Source organism: Passer montanus, unplaced genomic scaffold (assembly GCF_014805655.1).
Source record: "Passer montanus isolate IOZ18808 unplaced genomic scaffold, ASM1480565v1 scaffold32, whole genome shotgun sequence".
Lineage (NCBI taxonomy): Eukaryota > Metazoa > Chordata > Aves > Passeriformes > Passeridae > Passer > Passer montanus.
Window position 1 is genome coordinate 7,452,687 of NW_024367930.1, and position 19,880 is coordinate 7,472,566.

The 19,880-nt window shown below is 37.4% G+C and overlaps 1 protein-coding gene across 6 annotated transcripts in view; it reads left to right on the top strand.

Annotated features, from left to right (window-relative positions):
- Positions 1-19,880, top strand: part of ELMO1 (engulfment and cell motility 1) — a 301,412-nt gene that overhangs the window by 151,687 nt on the left and 129,845 nt on the right. For 5 of the 6 annotated variants that reach the window (XM_039715063.1, XM_039715067.1, XM_039715065.1 and 2 more), the window contains one exon: positions 2,135-2,243. In XM_039715063.1, the coding sequence (XP_039570997.1) occupies positions 2,135-2,243 (109 nt within the window). Of the gene's footprint in view, positions 1-2,134; positions 2,244-19,880 lie in introns of those variants that run through there. The other variant, XM_039715069.1, reaches the window with a different exon arrangement.

Consider the following 19,880-nt stretch of genomic DNA (forward strand, 5'->3'; position numbering starts at 1 on the left):
AGGAGTATGCTCTATAGATAGAACAAAGTATTTTCTGTCTTGAGCTGTGTGTTATATTTCTTTCCCTGGTATTGTTTTCACCAGTTTATGAAGGGAACGTGTCCATTCCCTGCTTATTTCTCCTCCGTAACCAGAGTGATAAAGGAAATAACATTAAAACCATGCCCTTATCAGCTCTATTTATAGCATTTTACTTTGGAACAGGATATGAGTCGTGAAGTCGTGAAAAGAGTATTACAAATATAATAATGAATGTTGTAAATCTGTTGCCAAGACTAGGAATGATTTCTCTTTGGATATTTATAAGAACCTATTTTTTTTCTTTCCCTTTTTACTGTTGCTGTTTCTTGCAGAAGATCCATATCTGTCAAATTTGCCTACAGATATTTAGATGCAGTAAAGGGCCGTCCATCTTACTTTCTTAAAGAAATGTGATATGGCAGCACTGCTTTATTTTGTACAGCAAATGCTAAAAAAACTGGTGCTTGTAGAGAGTGTGTCTGAGGATCATTTTAAGACTGCTTTACATATTGATTACTCAAATTGCCATTTAATTTGCTGTATAGCAATACACAGTGCCTTAACTATTTCTCTGGCATTCTTATTGATTGCTGTAATTCTGTCTTACATTATATGCATATATGGTGTCACCATTAAATATTTATGTGCTCATGAAATGTTAATATGTCGGGTTAATGTTAGACTCAACAAAGTGCATTTGCCAGAAGCAAGCAGAAATACATCCCCATGCTTCCCTCTCCCTCCCCCTTGCCCTTTCAATTTGCCTCTCCATTGATTTTATTACCAGTGTTTCTCTGCTGTATCTAAATCTGTGTCGAAGCAACCCCCTGCTCCAGTATGCAGATTTTATGTTTTATTATGTGAGAGATAAAACAGGGTAATAAAAAGAACAAGAGAAGTGATCTTAGGGAGGTATTGAGACACACAGCTTTCCATTGCGCTGGTGCTACTCTATCATTGCTTCTGCTTTGGGGTGTAGAACTGTAGCACTATCCTCCATGAGAGAGAGTGAAGCAGGATGACTCATCCAGAATATAAAGTCATATTCACATGTTTCTTGAACAGCGGCTGCAGCAACGTAAAACAAAAATAGCAGGGGTGTTTCTCTGATTTACTTTTACCCAGAGATGACATGGAGCAATTACATGGCATTTAAACCAAAACTTAGAGAAGGAAAAGTCCTCATGGCAGACTCTGGAACATGACACAGTGCTGTTGGAAAAGGCCAGTAAAAATTTGTGGTGATAAAGTATATATCGTGTCCCTAATGACTTTCTAAGCTTCTGTGGGAAGTGTAAGCAATCAAAGGAAACATCAGCAGCACTGTAAAACAAAACCGAGAGATCACGCTTTCTCATAACACAGAGAGCATCCATCCTTTTACATCCCTGGGTGTTGGGTTGGGAGCAGCTAGAGGCTGCCCTTTGTACTGTAGGACTAAAATAGATGCTTTTTGAAGAGACCTTTGCATGCTGTATGAAGCACATAACTTTCCTCCTTGCTTTAGGGTTTTCACTCATTTCCCACATGTCACTGCTTCACAGGAAAGTCTTCTAGACCTAAACAGTCAAAACCAAGATCTGAGGAGTGAGGGAAAGTATTTAGGACCATCCAGAATTGAACTGCTCCTCCCCATCACCTTTCCTCCTGGTTTTGGATGGAATTCCAGCCTTGAAGCCCTTTGCAAAACTTTCTTTGCTGTAAAAATAGAAAGATTTAAAACAAACAAGTAAAAAAATCACAAACAGGACAAAAAGCCAAACAAACAAAAACCATGATGGAGATGGGGGCTAACAAGACAGGAGGAATGCAAGGCAGAGAGCAATGTCAAAACACCTGTTTGTGAAAAAAAATTAGAGATATTCTGGGATTCTCTGCTGCTTGGCAAAATATCTTACCTTTGAAATTCATTTTCTTCTTCTATCCCTCATCCCTAGGCTATGCAGCAGCTGTTTAGGATGAGGTTTTTCTTTTTGTAAAGTGGCAAAATTTGTTCTGCAAAGACAATTCTTACTTAAAATTTGTTTTGACAATTTCATATTTTTTTCCCCAGACCCTATATTGCTCATGGGTTCTTCAAACTGATTATTTTCCATTTTGATTCCACCTTCAGATTGTCCTGGAGAACAGCAGTCGAGAAGACAAGCATGAGTGCCCATTTGGCCGAAGCAGCATTGAGCTGACAAAGATGCTCTGTGAAATTCTGAAAGTAGGAGAGCTACGTAAGTTGATCTGTTTGACCTCTACGAACAGTGCAGTGAGTTCAGTGATACCTGAGTTTTTTCAATGCAAGAATTTTCTTTCAAGTGTTTCTTGGTATAGTTAGACATAGAACACTGGCACTTGGAATGATCATGTCTGTTTTCTCTCTCTCTTACTAGTTCATGGCATCACTGGGATGAGGGTGGAATAGGGGAAATGGGCACTCATACTTCTTACATAATTTTTCTGCTGACCAATCTTATGGCTACTGCTTAGCTCTAATCATAGTTTTGCTGTCTCTGAGGCCTGCCTTTTGCAGCTTTCCCAAACCCTCTGATTTTATGAATTCCGACAGCATAATTTCTAGAGGAGTCAGTCAATTTGCCATTGGGTGATTTGGCGTAGGCGACTTTGTGGTTGTTACATTCCACGACTTCATCCATAGGTTGGTTTTATATGAGAATCATGGTCATTCTTTGTGGGATTGCTGATCTAAACTGACACATCACATTTTTTCTCAGATATCTGAAGCTCTATCTAAATATCAGATGATAGACATATAATTTACTCTGAAAGTGTGATATGAAATACTGTATTTTAATACAGAGTAAATAAGCTGTCTTTTCCTTCAATTACAGTTCCTTGACAAATTGTTAGATACTATCAAACAGAAGAGCATGTCTGTATCTTCATTAGCCTGTAGTGTTGATGTTTATAAATATATATAAATTTCAGTTACCCATCAGTAATATTTTGGATCCAGCTGCAGTCTGTTTTGGCAAGCTCTACCAACAAGTTTCATTTTCTCCTTGCAGAAGCAGGGAGCTCAACTGAGATGCTTTGCTTCCCTCAGAGATATCTTCCTTTTGAATTTTTTTCCCTACTAAAGATCTTTTTCTTTTATCTTTGCACCCAAGTCCATGAAATGTAATGAGAGAAGAGCAATGTAAAAGGCAGCAACAGGCTAGTAGGAATCAAAAGTTGTTTTAAAAGTATGATTTGGCTGATACAGTTGAAGCTTTTAAATGTAATGTCTTGAGAGAATTTATTGACCAAAAAAATCCCCAACTGTCTCTGTGCAATGGAGCAGGATTAATCTTGTGCATTTCTTGCAGCTTCCAAATTGATATTTGTGTTTGACAGACCTAGACAAATGAGACAATATTGGCTTTTGAATACCATCCTAAGTAAACCAGAGTTATTAAGGACCACATTCACTATATCTATAAATAAAGAGTTTAGCAACTATTTTAGATGTTTGGCAATGACAGTGTGTTGTATAAGGTTCAGACTGTAGCAGACACGACTCTTTAAAATAACCTTACTGCTGCAGTTGAGGTGTCTAATGCCAAATCACGCATGACAGATCTGTCTGATTTTTTTTGTTGGTAAATGTAGGAGGGACATATGATCTCAATAAAGCTGTAAGCCTACTTGAAATAAGTGCTAAAGATCAATTTTATTTTTACAAATGCACAGAAGACTATCTAAAATCCAAAGAAAAGCTTTGTATGTTTTAATGCATGTCCCATCACTCCATGGGACTTTCACTGGAATTTGTTGCTAAAAAAATGATTGATCTTCAGGTTACCCAAGTGTCTCAGATTTCCTCCTTGCAGTGTGATAAGTCATTTGATAAATAAACTTTTTTTTTTTTTGTCACAGATAGGTTTGTCATCTATATATGCACGGGGCTATATGTTGATGATTTGCTATGTGTGATACTGTTTGTCCTGATTGCTTCTAACTTCTGCAGATAGATTCTTTCATGTTTTAATTTTTTCCTTATCTTTTCTTTTTTTTTTTTTAAGTGGAGATTGTGAATAAAATAAGAGGATTTGGGGTAGGAGCGCAGTTACTATATCTAGAAAATTCCTTAATTTTAAAAACAAAAGTAATTGTGATATTTTAAAATCTGTTTTTTTGTTTTGATTGTGAGATGGTTATTTGTTTTTTGTTGTTTTGGACAGGGGGTGTTTGTGGGTTTTGGGTTGATTTTTTTTGGAGGGGTTGGGTTTTTTTGTTTGTTTTGTTTTGTGGGTTTTGGTTTTTTTTTTTGTTAGAGTAGTTCTGTGGTTTGGAAGTATGGGGTTAAAAAGAAAACTAAAGATTTCCCTGAGGATAGCTCTGACTAAGGGATGTTACCTGCTAATGTTCTGAAGGCAGTTGTTTTGGTGTGGCTGAGGCTGCAAGTCTCTGGTATGCTTGGTGTGGTGAAGTGCAGCAGGGTCCCGTGGTGGTCATTTATAGGTGTGGGATGTTGTAAATGTTATGGTGCTAAGGAGAAGCACACTGGTGCTTCTGTTGATAGAAACCAGATGCAGCATGAGTGACTTCTGTAAAGTCATGCTGATCTACACCTGCAGAACATCTGTCTCTGGATGCAGCAGTAGGTCTGTGTCATGGCCTTATATTCACAGAGGACAGAGCTAAGGTTACTTCTAACTCATCTTCACAATTCACCTGTTCACCAGCGTGCTTCCTTAATGGTTTTGTTTATGTGGAAGTCTAATTGTCATTTGAAAAGGCTGTAATAAAATACACCTTTAAAATAATGTGCAGAAAATAGGTTTCCTGAAAATGGCTGTCACAGATGCACATCTAAATGACCTGTGATCAGCAGTATATTCTGATAAGAAATGCAAACTAGAACTGACAGCTCGGGAGAATGTACATTAAGGTTTATGCTTCACTTGAGATTAAATACTGTATTGCTGAATAGGACTGGACATCTTAAAAACCAGTAGTTATAGTTCAGGGCAAAGATGTCCCCATTCGTTTGTATGTGGTAAGTTTCAAAATATGTATTTAAGGTGGCCCATGTTTCTCCAGATACTCAAAACTCACTATTATTACATTGCAATGTAGAACTTTTTTCCTAACAGTTTCTGAATTGTATAATTTAAAAGCCACAATAAATGACCTTTTGCTTGTGAAATATTCAGCAGTAGAAACTTTATTTTAAAGCGCAGAGTAGATAAAAGCTGCTAGATTGTCCATTATTTATGAAGAGCACTTTAATGCTGATTATATTCCCCTTGCTCCGCCATATTAAATACCTTTAGGCAACAAGAAGACATTTGCTATTTCTTTTTGGTCCTCTCAAGCACACATTCATCCCAGAAAGGACTCACAAAACAGTGTTAAAGGCATGCCATTCTACTTTTGTATATCCACAAATCCAGGTTCTGAACTTCTTAATTCTTTGATTCTGAAATGTCCATGACTCAAAAATTCATCTCTTTTTTAGCAAAGCATTTAAGTGTATGTTTAGATCCTGTGTAAATAGAGAAAGCTCAAGTGCAAGCTGTGAGTTGAGCATATGGTAACTGCTTTACAGAGGTGGACTTGCGGAGTAGAGGAGGTAAAACTTAAGAGGAAGGTTGGTGTAGTGTTTTGGTAACATGGAAGCTAGAATGCAACATATCCATAAGCCTCTTCACTAAAACTTCTGATTCAGGAAAGAGTGGGATATTTAACCATAAATCTTTTAATCTTGTGCTACTGTTGCTGTTAAAAAGGCATTGAACAGAATGCCTTCAATGAGTACTTGCCCAGGCACTCAGCAAACACTGTAGTAATTCTGATTTCTGCAGTAATAGCTTCCTTTGTATATCTTGTTGAACAAGAGGATTTTCTTTTTGTTTTCTGTGTCTTGGAGATGACGTCAGACAGGAACACTGTGACCCAGTGGTCAATCTTCCTCTTCCTGTACACTTAGGTACTTAGACACTCCTTATTCCTAGTACACTGACAGGTTTACAAAGAGGAGAAAAGGTGAGGCCATTCATAGTTCCTCCTAAGTATCTATGAAAGTTGAGGTAACCTCCACCTTCCCTCTTATTTGAGTTTCAGTACCTGTCATATATGCTCAGAGGAGAAAGAATACCCATGAAGAGACTTCCAGCTTTTCAGGGAGAGAGTAACATTGCAGATAAATGTAAAAATTTACAAAAGAGATCCAGAAAACCTTTGACCTTCCAGAACTGGAGTTAGTACATTTAATGGGAGATTAGGAGTTCATTATTTAGTATTTGTAATGAGTGAGAAGCTCACCATTTTGCTTAAGTAACCCAATGCTCTCTGATCTGAGCCTACAGTGTCCAGCTCTCTGCACCTCTGCTCAGCACATGACACTGTTTCTGCCCTCCAGATCCCTTGAAACTCTCATTCCTGGTGAGAAATGGTAGTTGACCAGGTTACCCGATATACCCAGAACCAGTAAAACTTCTTGGACTTGTTACCTTCTTTCTGTACAGGTTCAAATGAAATTGTTTGTCATTGAAGCAGGTGAAGAGGCTTGTAGCTGGCAGAGGAATGATAAATTAATTTTGTGTGTACTGAGGAAAAACAGTGCTACCAATAGAGCAGTAGTCTAAAGATGTTCATAACATTATGATGTTTATTAACATATTGATCTATGTTAATCATTACATTATGATGATTGTATATATCCATTATCACTGCATGCCTGGAGTTCTTCTGTAGTTAAGGCATGTCAGATTTCATGTATTTTTCAGTGCATTTTTGAGCAGGACACAAATGTTCAATTGCCAATGTTCCTATTTGATTGTTTTGATGGGAGGTGTTTTTTTGGGCTTTTGCATAAATCTGCAGTCAAGTTTTAGGACAGACCACAGTGATATATGCCACATGTCAGATATCTATGTATGGATTGTCCTAAAGCTTCTGTCAGATAAACCTCTTCGCCGGGACTCTTGGTTTTCTGGCATGGGGAATTTAATTATCATGGGATTTGTTAGAGTGAAATTAACTTACAGTATTTTTTTTCCTCAAAAGACAAGATCTAAATGCAATTGTATTTTCATGTGCTTGATGCTGTTGTGCATGTTTTTGCTATAGATTTCTTGTTGCAGTTATTGCTCAGGTTCCAAAATGCTCTAGAAATTCTTACTTTGGTGTCCCTTTCTCAGCTAGAATGCACTGGGCATTAGAAGGTGTATAGTGATATTCATGGTTGTGCCCACTGAGATGAAGGTAATCAAATCTCATGCTTCGAGGAATAGGCTGATTGCTGCAAGGGTCAGGAAGCACTTTTTCTCTTTGCACAATTTTTCCTCTGCATTGCCCAATCCATAGTGTATAGTGTAGTTTGTTTCTATTGGCCTTTCCCTGGAAGCACATTGGTCACTTCAGGATGAGCATTCCAGACCTGAGGGCTCATGTGGTTTGATTTTCCTTTTCCTACAGCAAATGCAATATTTTTATGACTGAATGTCTTATTTGAAATTATTTTCCCCTTGCTTGAAAGCTAATTACCTTTTTATTCTCCTCTTCCATCTCTTTTAAGTTTAAATAGAGTAAAGCCATAGAAATAGTAAATAAAAGAAGATATTTTCTTTTAGTGTCATTGTTCTGGCCTTTTTTCTTGTAATTTCAATTTCTTGAGAGCAAAGAATTTTATGAGTCAAGAAATGTTTGTTAGGAAGTTGAAAAACTTTTCTGGTCAAAGAGTTATTTAGTGAAAGGTAACAATTTTCTCTTTCATTATGAATATAATAAAAAAATTAAAAATATATTCTAACCTCCTTTGTTGTAGCTTTTGCTGCATTTGTTCTTACCTATCCACCTTTTTGTCATCTTGCCCAAACCATCACCACAACAGATAACTCCTGTTCATAGCAAAAATTAAACAGATTGTGACTGAAGGCTAGCAGATAAGCAACACTGGAAAACTGGTTCATATCAGGGAAAGAGGATGGGGGGAATATTTCCTTTGCAAACATTGCTTGCAAATTAGCCATTCCTGACTTTATGGATATTAAATATACTTTTCCTTCTTGATGCAGAACTAATAACTTGCTGAGTAGTCTAAGCTGTACTTTTCTTTTGTATGAAAGCAGAATCTTGTTTTATTGAACAGTCCTCTCTGTTTTCTGGAACAATCCTACAGGAGAGACAAAATGAAGATTCCTTTTGCTAGGGAGATAATAATTTCTATGCAATTAACCTCTTCTTACTCTAAAAAGACTCAGTCTCTTCATTGTTAAAGCAAAGTGTGAAGCCACTAGAAAATTTCTACTGTAATCTGTGAGAACATGAGCAACGGAGCTGCAGACACCTTCTAAGCAAGATGCTTGACTTTTACCTCTGATGACAGTGAGGACAGGAATGTTATTTTCTACACATGGTACTGATGGCTTCAAGCTAGGTCAGTTACCTGGAAATGCTGGCTTGCCCCCCATCCTCTTGTGTTTTTACCTATTGTCTGCCGTATGGTCTTTGATTTCTCGGAGCAGGGATCCTAAGTTGTTTTGTAGGTGTAAAGTGCTTAATCTTATTGAGGTTTTGGTGCACGATTTTTTAGCTTCTTTTAAATTGCATTTACTCCATTTTAAATATTATTATTAATACTAAAGAGCATGGTGCAGGGAGAGCAACTCAAAAAACACTCAGGGGAAAACAAGAGATGTGGGTGTGTTTTGGGGGGTTTTTTTTTAGAAACCGATTAATGTATCCAAAAGACAACAATGGTAGTTTGATTAAGACTGAAGAACTCTTTCATCTGGTATTGAAATAGGTAGCAAGAATCAGGACCTGAAAGTTAAAAACTAATAAATTCAAACTGGGAATAAAGTGTAGGCATTCACTGTAAGGGTGCTGAACAAGGAAACTAGTGGAACAGAAAGCTGAAGAATGATGAGAGGAGACAAAAGAAGTCATGATGTTGATTTCCTGCAGTTGCTGGAAGTTGTAGCTTAGGCAGATTTGATAGCGTCATAGAATAACAGCTGTAATTTGTTTCAATGTGATTATTGGAACCCAATTCCAAGATTTTTGATTTTTTTTAAAATAGTCTATAATGCATAGTGTAGCAACATAAAAGTTTGGGCAGATGTGACAATAAGAAATGTCAAAGTAATTTGGATTATTGCCACAGGAATAAGTTTCCATAGGTTAAAATATTTTTATTTATTTCTGTAGGAAAAAATATAAAAATAAAACCTCCAAAATAAATCCCATTTCAAAAGCTCTGCATCTCTTCTGGGCCTTTAGAGCTTTGTTAGCTGTTTGTTTGGTGTGTTCCACAGCACTTCTTGGTTTCCCAAGAACATAAAAATACAGCAAGCTTCTTTCTTGCAATGCCAAACCTTGGCTGTCCAGGAAGTGGTTGAGTCACCGTTTCTGGAGGTATTTGAAGGATGGGTAGATGTGGCACTTTGGGACATGGTTTAATTATGGACTTAGCAGTGTTAGATTTACAGCTGGACTTGATTACCTGATGCATGTTTCTGGCCTAAATGATTCTGTGACTCTAATCATGCCTTGAAGAAGGAAGCAGTAGACAAAACCTTGTAATAAAATTCAGGGGTTTAAAGTTCACTTGAAATGCAGAGGAAAGGAGCTTCAGAGAGCTGAGATGTTTGCTGCTTTTCTGGAGCAATTTCTATACATTTTCATGGCTACTCATTGTTCACAGACATTTTAATTCTGAGCAGGTTGAAGTTAAGAGAAAAATAATCTTTGAATCCATTTTTTACCTCCTAATTTCTTTTTATGGTAATATTTTGTAAATATAGATTTACTAAAAGCAACCATAGCCTCTTGTATTTTGTAGTAAGCTATGCTTCAAATCTGAAGTTATACCTTAAGGTTTCACAGCACTGCTGTTCATCAGACTGGAAATTTTGCAGCTTCTCCTGTTTGAAGAATAAAGTTGCTTAATGAATTGTACACAGAATTGAGCAATGTATAATCCCCGCTTTTTTTAATGGTAAATTTTAGTGAAGAGGTGCACCTGTTCCAAGGAAAGGTGCAATGATTTTGGGGGTTGAGAACAATTGCATTAGCAGGATCTCTGATGAAATGAGCATTAACTACTGATTATTTTAGTTCCCAAGACAAAGCTGGACTTGCAAAGGCCAGTAACTGTGTAGTATTCTGGGAAATGCACAAGGCCTTGCAAAGAATACTCTCTTCACTCAGCAGCTGAATATCCTTTAACAATCCTTTACTCGAGTGGCTTTGAGGTGGTCAATGTACCATTAATTGTCTCTGCTTTTATCCCTGCACATGAAGCTTCATGGATTCTTGCAAGGCACTGGAGGCACTTGTGGGTTGCTGTTGAGTCAGGTCCTCAGTCAGAAAGCTTTACTTTCTTAGACTTTTTGACTTTGTTTATTCTAAGAAAAAATAGATGCATTTTAAACTCTGAATCTGCAAGGGAAGCTTCAGAGCTCTGCAAGTATTTCAGATTCAAATTGCCAGGCATCTGAGAGAGGCCTGGGCAGAATGCCCTGGTGCAGTTCTCACCGGGGTAAGGCAGGCACTGAGTACAGCTTAGACACATTAGTCTGAAGCTTTTTTCTGGTTAACACATGCTGCTTCTGGAGCCACACTGTGTGCACTTTAAACAAGCTGCTTATGTTCATTTAAGTTGACAAAAAAACCTTGGTTCTGTTGCTTGGTGGACCAAACAGGTGAATGCAAGTGTTCTCAGGGGAAAAAAAAACCCAAAAAACTAACCAAACACTAAATCAGAGACTAGTTAGGTTTTATCATATAATTGTGCTTATGTTTTGACACCACACAATACTGTGGAATGCTACTTTAAACTTATTGATCATATACCCGCTTGAAACTGGAGGTAGAAGTGTTTCCATGGAAAGGTTATGCTTAGCCATCAATCATTCCTAATCTCTTAAAAAGAGCATGTACTTGTTTTTTTTCTTTGCAAGAGTGTTTCCTCAGAGGTAATCAAAACAATGAAAACAAAGTAATTACACCCTGAGATCTTAATATATTTTCTGTAAATTATTTACCATACACTATAAATATTTAATTCTGTCAAACTACTCTTAATGCATTTTGTTGTAAATCTCTTACAGTCAAACTCTTCTTTGAAAGTAAAAATAACAGTAATGTGAGTAACCTGAATGACAGGAGCTATGCTGTGAAGGTGGCACAGGTTTTTAACATTGGGTTACTGATGTTATGTACATGTTGAAATACCATCTGTCACCTTCATTTCTGTTGAAATGCTTCCTAATGAAAAGCTTAACAAAATTAGCTTCTTACAATTAAACTTCACTTGCCCTTCTTGAAGAGGCATAGATTGGCTGGAACTGAGGCAGGAGAAAGCTACAGAGCCTCAGGCCTCTCACAGGCCTTAGAGATGTTCACATTCAGCAGCAGCTTTAAATAGTGCTGGCTAAGTCAAATTAAAACAGGAGTCTGTAGGGTTGTATTTTATTCTGTTCCATGAGAGGAGATTTAAAAAGAGAGTGCATCCGCTCTTGAAACTGCCCTTTCGGCTCTGCTTCTTTACTCCACAAGTTCTATTCCATATTCCTTGATTGGCAGAAACTTTGTATAAATGTTTAAATGTCATGAATGAATTTTCATAGCATTTTTCTTTATAGGTGGGAAGGAATTGAATTTCTTGTTTCATAACATTTCTGGTCTCTTTGTGCTAAAGATATGTCATGGCTATCTTTTGTAAAATGAAAAATAGCTTCCATGTAATTTTTAAATATAAAGCTTCAATACTTGAAAGAAATGGAGAGGGAAGAGTGCTTTTGATTTTGAGAGGAATTCCACGTAGCCCAAAAAATTTTCCTATGGCTTTATAACAACAGTAATTGTGATGTAGTGTTGTGGGGTGGAGACAGGAGGTGAAGCCATGACCTGCTGAAAACTTTGCATAAGGATCCCATCACCCCTGTAGGACACTGGAAATGTAAGTGATGGCACGACTGGCACGTTTTCAGCTAACCTAGCTGCACTTTCTGTTTCATTATTCCCTGAGAGTTTTGAAAAACAATGGTTCTAGTTCTTCTCGAGGGCTTACAATTCCTCTCACATTTCCTTTCCTTAGTGTGTAAGGAGGTCCATACAGGCTCTCAGAAACAGCAGCCTCCTGTAATTCCAGCAGTTTCTGAACAACGTGGAGCTGCATTCTTTGTACACATTAGCTCTGTGCCTATATGTGCTGATAAGTCATCAGAGGGATATAAATACCTGCTTACTCCAGGATCTTATTACAGTGTGTACTTTGTTTATAGGGAGACACAAGTGCAAGCCCCCATGCAGATGCTTGGTCTTTGTCTTTGAAGCCAGGTTGTCATACTAATGTAGGCTTCTGTGATTTTGTGTTTCCTCTGCTGGGGATGTTGTACCAAAACTGAGCTCTCTTTGAAGAATTATTAGATATGTAAATGCTTGCTGACAGAAGCGCTGTTAGCTGCCACTGAACACCTTTTAATGTACTGTGTATGTCCTGGTGGCACAGACTGCTGACACTCTCTTCTGGATCTTTCCAAGTGTTTTATAAATGAAGAAATTGTGGCTCCAGTTAGATATAGCCTGTTTTTCCCTTATGCTTTATTTTTTACTGAAGTTTGTAAACACCGTTTATTCTTTCTCTTGCAGTTTCAAATGCTGTGCATTAACAGACCTAAAGCCCTCCAGCACTTCTAGGTTCCCACTCTTCAGTACTAAACTGCTTATTTTTCCTGAGTGTTTGTGTTAAATGTGCACAGCTTGCTAATAATTCCCCAAACTGGCTGGTGGCTCTATATTCTCCCCTAATTACCACTACAGAGCATCAGTTTAATTATTCTATCAAGCCTTTAAGAAAGGATTCAAAACATCCATCAGCTCTATCCAGATTTGTTGTCTCTTCACATCAAAGACCCACTTGCTGACAGACACTTAAAAAACCATAGCATAATGATGTTAGCTACAGGCATGTATGAAGTGACTGATAAGGAGCTAAGGAAAAGTGTTGGACTCTTTGTTCATCTGAAGCAGGTTATCGAGGCACAGAAAATCGTCACTTGTTTTGTACATGTGGGTGGGAAAGAGGTTGTTGGTGTAACGTTGCCTCTTTCAAGCTTTTTGCAATAAATCCTCTCCTGCTGTATACCAAGTCCTGTTTGATTGTGCTTTGACTGGCTGTGCTTCATTTTTTATATTTGTAGCTTTTTAGCACAAATATTTGCATAGAAAAAATCTGAGGGAAGATCTCTTACAGTTAATTCCTTGGGCCTTTCCAAGCTCTGAATGACAATTAAGCACCAAACTTGCCAAAACAGAAAGCACAGCAAATGGCTTTATAACCACAAGTTTCACTTGTGTTCATCTAGATATTGATAATATATTTTTTCCTTCATGTGTTTAGGTCTCCATAGTTTTTGGTGTCTGGCATGGAGTACAATATGTTCATCCCAATCAGTAACAGGACATTGTTTTGCTGTACAAAATGGGACTGAACACTATAGAATTCAGCACAGGTTTGTCACAGGGTGCAGTGGAGCTTGTAGAACTGAAATTCTCATTTTCTAGGTAGGCTGCACAGTATCTCAGTGAATAGCTCAGTTGTTAATCATTTGAGTTTTTTAGAGTGCTAGCAAGCATTACCTAAGAGATTAAAGAAACTTCAGGAGGAACACCTAAGCAGGAAAAGTTACCTGAAGTCTTAAATAGGCAAAAAACTGATTCAGCCATAACACAGGAGTGTCATTGCTAGTTTTGCTTAAGGCAGATGCTGTTATCAAAACAAATTGCACCATTTATTTAGAGGAAAAAGTCAGAGCCAGTGCCAGTGGAAAGAGACTATGAGGAAGTGAATGGTTTTCCACAGAAAACAGTTTTGAGTATGTCTGTCTAGGTCCCATATTTAATAGTTAATCTGGATGCAATTAATTTTAAATTAGGCTTTGATTTTTGTGCTTTGCAATACAAAAATATGATTCTTAACTTGAAAAAAATTCAACCAGCAAACAAGAAATATCTCCTTTTGAATTCTTAAAAAATCTTTGGTGAGACTTAATCGGTAAAAATTAAAAGTGTTCAATTTCTTTCCCTTTTTTTTTTTTAACATTAGGCCTTGTGATTTCAGAGGTAACAGTTTTTGCAGGTATAAAAGACACTCTGTGCGAAGCCAAGGTGCAAGCTGACCATTGCCATGAAAAACAGTGAATCATCTATTATAAAAAGTTTTCAGACTGTAAGAACAGTGCAGCCCCTTCTTTTTTACTTTTACTGCCAGCTTTTCTTATATCACTTTTTTCCAGATATATTATGTGAAGGACTTGTAGTAAGACTAGAGCAATTCCTACCATGACCAGCTGCAAGGTGCTGTTGGAATTCATGGTCCTGATAGCAGCTAAGGTCTTAGATGTTGGTAGTCTTTTCCTAAATTAATGTCCCAGAGTCCAATGTATTTCCAGTTGGGAGAGTTTGCTGCATTTTCGTACAAAATGTCATGTGGAAAGTCCATCATGAGTGAAAGGATCACTCATCTACAAGACTATTTTGATCATGTGCTATATTTAAAGGCATTAAAAGTGTTGAGGATGATTTGTGAAGTATTCTTGAGCTTTACAGACAGGTGCTTGGAAACCTGTCTTAGAATTCTTCACTTCCTTCAGCTTCCAATGGTGGAGCAATCATCTACCCCTTTCTTTTCCTACCTCTTCAAAATAGTGACAGGCAGCTGTAATATTGTCTAGTATTTTTTTTCCTTGTGTTTCAAAATTATGCAATTTTGGTGTCATGAATACCTAGGACAACTACAGAACTTTCAGTGCAGGTGGTCTAGAGTTCAGTCTGTTGTGTTCTCTGGCTGTGCTTTGTTTATGCAATGGTGAGGTTCCATTTGATTCACCCCGACCCCCTTGTTAAATATTATATCTTTGTGTTTTAGGAACATTTGGGTTTTCAATCTTTTTTTTTTCTAATATTTGCATATTAATAAGTAATTGAAAAACATTATGTAAATTTGATATCATGATGAATTTATTATCTAATGAAATGGCCTTTAAGGGTAACTGTAGAAAGCTAGTACCAGCTAGGGAGATGAAATTTGCTTATAGTTAACTTTTCTATTTTCCATATAGGAATTTCAGAAATGCCACTACAATGGTGGAGAAGAAGCATACCTTCTTGGGCTTGTGGAGGAGTTGCTTTGGTTTGGTTGTTTGTTTTGTATGGTGGTTTGTTTGCTTTGTTTTCTTGTTTTGGTGGAAGCATTTCTTTGTTTGGTGTTGTCTGGTATTTGTGGTTTTTGGTGGGAGGGATTTTTTGTTGGTTTGGTATTTCTCCTAGGTGAGATCTCTGGTTTAGAATTGTGGGGTTAGAAATAAAAGAAAAAAATCCCCTGAGGATAGCTCTGGCTAAGAAATGTTACCTGTTAATGTTCTGAAGCCACTTCCTTTGGTGTTATTGAAGCTGCGAGTCACTGGCTGGTAGCCATTCATAGATAGGCATGTGGAGTAGCACAGAGAATAGTTGACACCTTAATGGTCTGGTTTGTGTGCTCAAGTGAGGACATAAAGCTGTTCCTATATCTGCATCCAGAAAAATTTTGTGTTATATAGAAAGCGTTCTCTTTACCAGGCAACTGAGAGCAAGGAGAAGAGGTGGAGTCTTTCCATTTTTAAATTAGGAATGGACATCCCAAGGCTGATCTAAAAGTCTTAAGATCTCTCTTATTTGACCCTTTTTGAGGGTCAAAATCTGTCATTGTTTTCTCTGCATTTATTAATGTGAGCTGAGGAAAAAAGCTCTAAAAGTGCAATTTTTCTGATTGCAGTACCCGGAGTTTCAAAATGATGCTAAATATGGTGCAACATTAGAAAAATTCCATTGTTGGAACTTCTGCATTAGGTAGGTGGAACCTTAGGTAATTATGGATGTGTTAGGCTGGAATTTTCAGGGATCTTCGTGACAGCTAGAATTTAAAATCTTGTGGATTTTGTATCCTTTAAACTTCCCAGTTAGCTGTGGTAGCAGCAGCATCTTGCACTACTTAGTTTTGAAAAAGATAAGTTGACCCTCAGACAGAAAAATTTGCACTGGGAGAGCTATTTCTGTCCTTGCTCACTGACAATGAACAAATAACAGCATTTCCATCATCAACAGTTCTTTTCCTTCTCTTTTCCACCCTCAGATTCCAGGGGTGGGTGGTGACAGCTTGAAATGATTAGATATATTTTTGGATATCTATTCATTTAGAATTATAAAAAAAAATATGTTTTTCCCTGCCACTACTAAATTATAAATTTTTAAGTGTTTCTGTAGATGCTTTGGTAAAGCTGCCACAGTTATTTACTTCAATTATTCACTCCAGTTTAAAACTCCTTCTGCAGTGTGTGTGTGTGTGTGTGTTCCTTTTGTTATCTCATTAAATGAACTTCTGCAAGGCCCAGATTACTGTACAAGTATTAATGGAAAACAAATCTTCGCATGCATGGACAGCCACACCACAAGTGGTGGGTTTTATTGGAGATTGGATTTCACTTAGTACAGCAGGGGACAATATTCACGAAGAGCCTTCCCAGAGCATTGGCAGGGAGGCAGCTGTAGAGGCTGGAGAAAGGATCAGATGTCAATCCTCATAGCACACACACATACACCTGGAACCAATTTACTGGGAAACTAATTCTCACTTCCTTATAAAATTCAAAGTGCAGTAAACTTCCCCAGGAATTTTTCCTGATTTATTGAACTCATGTTTATCAATTGACAAAGGAGATGCAGTACTGTATGAGTTGTACAAGGAATTGAATTGAATTGCAGTGTGCATTTCTTGAAGAATTTCTGAACCCAAAATAGTTAAGCAAAACCTATGTATTATTTTTGATGAAAGAGAAAATCTAAGCAAAAATAAAGGGCACCTTGTCCCCATGAGAAGGCAGGGGGAAAAAAATTACCATTCCAGCTCATTCTCATTAGGCTAAGCTGCCCCAGTGGAGGAAACATTTACATTTCATATGATGAGTTCATATACCATTGTTGTGCCGGGATGCAAGAGAATGTGGGTTAGAGTCTTTGTGTCCAAATTTTCTTGACCTCACACAGCACAGAAAGCTTTTCACAGGCATAGCTGTAATATTGTCAGGTTTTGTAGTTAAATGAAAAGTTTGTACCTTAATTCTATCAATTTTAATAATTTGCTGTAGATAGTGACCAACTGTGAAGATTTGCTGTCCTGAATGCCTTTCCAGTATCAGTTCCACAGGAAAGACCATGGATCAGCAAACAGGTTAAAAGTGAGGTGATTGTTGAAACTGCTTTTCTTCCAACTGAATTACAGATTAAGCCTTTAATCTTTAGTCTTTAATCTTTGCTTGAAGATTAAGCAAAGGCAACATAAGCAGTGAGTTTTAAAACACAGATGCTACCTGAGAAGAGGTATGTTCCTAATACATTTTTGAGGATTTGTCTTTGTACTTAACTGAGCTGAGACGTGGTCTGAGATCTTTTTCAAGCTTTCAGTATGAGTCTGTGCTCCCTATATCACCCTCTAGGTCTGATTCACAGAATTCTGTGAGCATTACATGCCTTTCAAGAGTCCCAAAATGCCTCAGAAGGCAGAAGAGGAAGCCAAAACTGCATCCCACTGACAGCTTCAGGGAACCCTATGACTTATCATGTCTAAGACAGTTAATCTTTTTTAAAAAATTTAAAAATAAAAAATCCTCCTGGTATAGTTGTACTGGGGGGAAAATAGCATGTAGAGCAAGCTTGGTTTATTTCCTTTTTATCAAGCATTCATTTTGAAGGGTAAGTCATCTCATTAGTGGGAGCTCATCTGCTTCCATTTCTTGCAAGGTAGTCTGATTTGTGTGTGTTGTGTGTATGCACAAAGGATTTCAGTTTTGGTCTAGTGTTAATTCCCATTAGACTTAGGCAGGAGGAAAAAAGTATTGCTTCAGGAAGAGAAAAGTAAGTTGCATACACTCAAAAACTTGTCTGGAATGGTCTAACTTCTTCCGCTCACATAACAGCTATCAAATAATAATGAGAAATTTGTTGATTTAAGTTGTAGTAATAGTGGTTCGTATTGATTGCACCTGAGCCCTGATGCGAAGCAAAGCAAGATTTGTTTATCATGTGCTTATATATCACATATCTTTTCATCCTATTTTCAGGTTGTGCCCTGCTTAGTATGGAGTGTCACCCTCCATATAGTGTTTCAGAGAGCTATTTGTTCTGTTGTCTTGAATCTTGCAGTATTTCCATCCAGAAAAGTCTTATTACAGGACCTGTTGCAGCAGTGTCTGTTTTATTGCAGTGGAAAGATCCTTCTGAGATCTGACGGAGACCATGTTCATTTCTCATTCTTCCCACTTCTTTCTAGGAAACAGAAAGAATGATACAGCAATAGGACTTCTGTTTTCTGACTTCTGTTTTATTACTTAGACATTTCAGAGTTGATGTGAGCTATGATTTGAGAATTCCCAGGAGCAAGACTGCAGCTTTTTCCCCTTTACCACCTGCATTTCTCAAAGTGCCACAGACTTTTATTACAGCCCTATTGGAAATCTCAGGAGTGCCATTCACTCAGAACAGATTGATGGTGTTTTCAATCCTGTGGTCTTAAGAAAGTATAACCGGTCTCATTTTGGTGCATATTATAAAAAGCTGATCATGTTATTAAGATGCAAATGAATCTATTTAATGACAAAGCTTTAATAATGATAAACAGCCTACTCCCATTTCTCACAGATGTGTTATCTTTTTTATTAAAACCCCTTTGCTCTCTCATACATTAAACTTTGAATTTCTAAGGTCAGATCAAGGATGTTCATTGATATTACTGTGCTTGGAAGAGGAAGAAAAAAGTATGAGATAGATGGGACCTACTTCATAAAAAATGAAGATCTCTTCTGTGTCTCCTTTGTGTCTGAAATGAAAATGAGGGCTGTCAGTTCTATTCTACCTAATACATGTTCATATTGTGTATTCCTGTTTCCAGCAGCTCTGCAGTGGGTTACAGTCAACTTTCTTGAGAAGATTTTATCTGCAGTCGCATGTGCTGGAAGCTATAATTATTTTTTTTTTAAATAGAAGCTGTAAAATTTATGTTTAGGGGATGTCTTTTAAGAGCAGTAGACATGGATACATCACAGCAAAAATAGCTAGGAATTAGGCAGTGGCTGAAGCTTTGTCCAGCAGTGACTAGTAGCTTTGAATGCTTCATTTCTGGAGCACTTTGGGCCCTAAGTCCGCGGGCTCAATTTTCAGTGTTGAATCACCTTGTCAGAAAACAAGGCCTTTGCTGCTCTTTACCGCCCAGGCAGAGCACCAGAAATTAACTTTTAAAAAACAAGATTAATGCACTCAGTAGAGATTTGGTAGAGATTTTTCTGCTCTGAAGAGATTGACAGTCTCTTTGAAACACATTAGAATTGAGTGCATTTTTTTCCTCCAGGAAAAATGTAACAGTGGCAGTATTACATATGATGAAGTCATTACTTATGGAGATGAAATACCACTATTGTACCAAATTGAAATCTTTGTGCTGAGAGATCCCCTTTAAGGAAAATGCACGAGCCTATCAGTATCTCATTTCACCTTGATTAGGGGGAAGTACAACCTCCACAGATGGGAGAGATGGGAAAATCGCAAGGAACTGTAGGAGCGCAGTGGTATAAGGAAGAAAGATTACAAGGAGAGCAGAAACAGAAGGGAGTGTTAAGTGTATGATGCAAATGGGTGCTGACTGCATGTAACAATAAAAAGAAGTTCGTTTTCCATTAAATTTTAAGGGTTTTTTGGTCTTTCTGCCTCCTACTTTTAAAGTAATTCTGTTTCATGGTGTGGATTGATCATTTGGCTTTGAGATAACTGATTTCTGGCAAACCAGTTTAACTTTTGTGTTGAATGAAAATAAATTTCAGTAGATA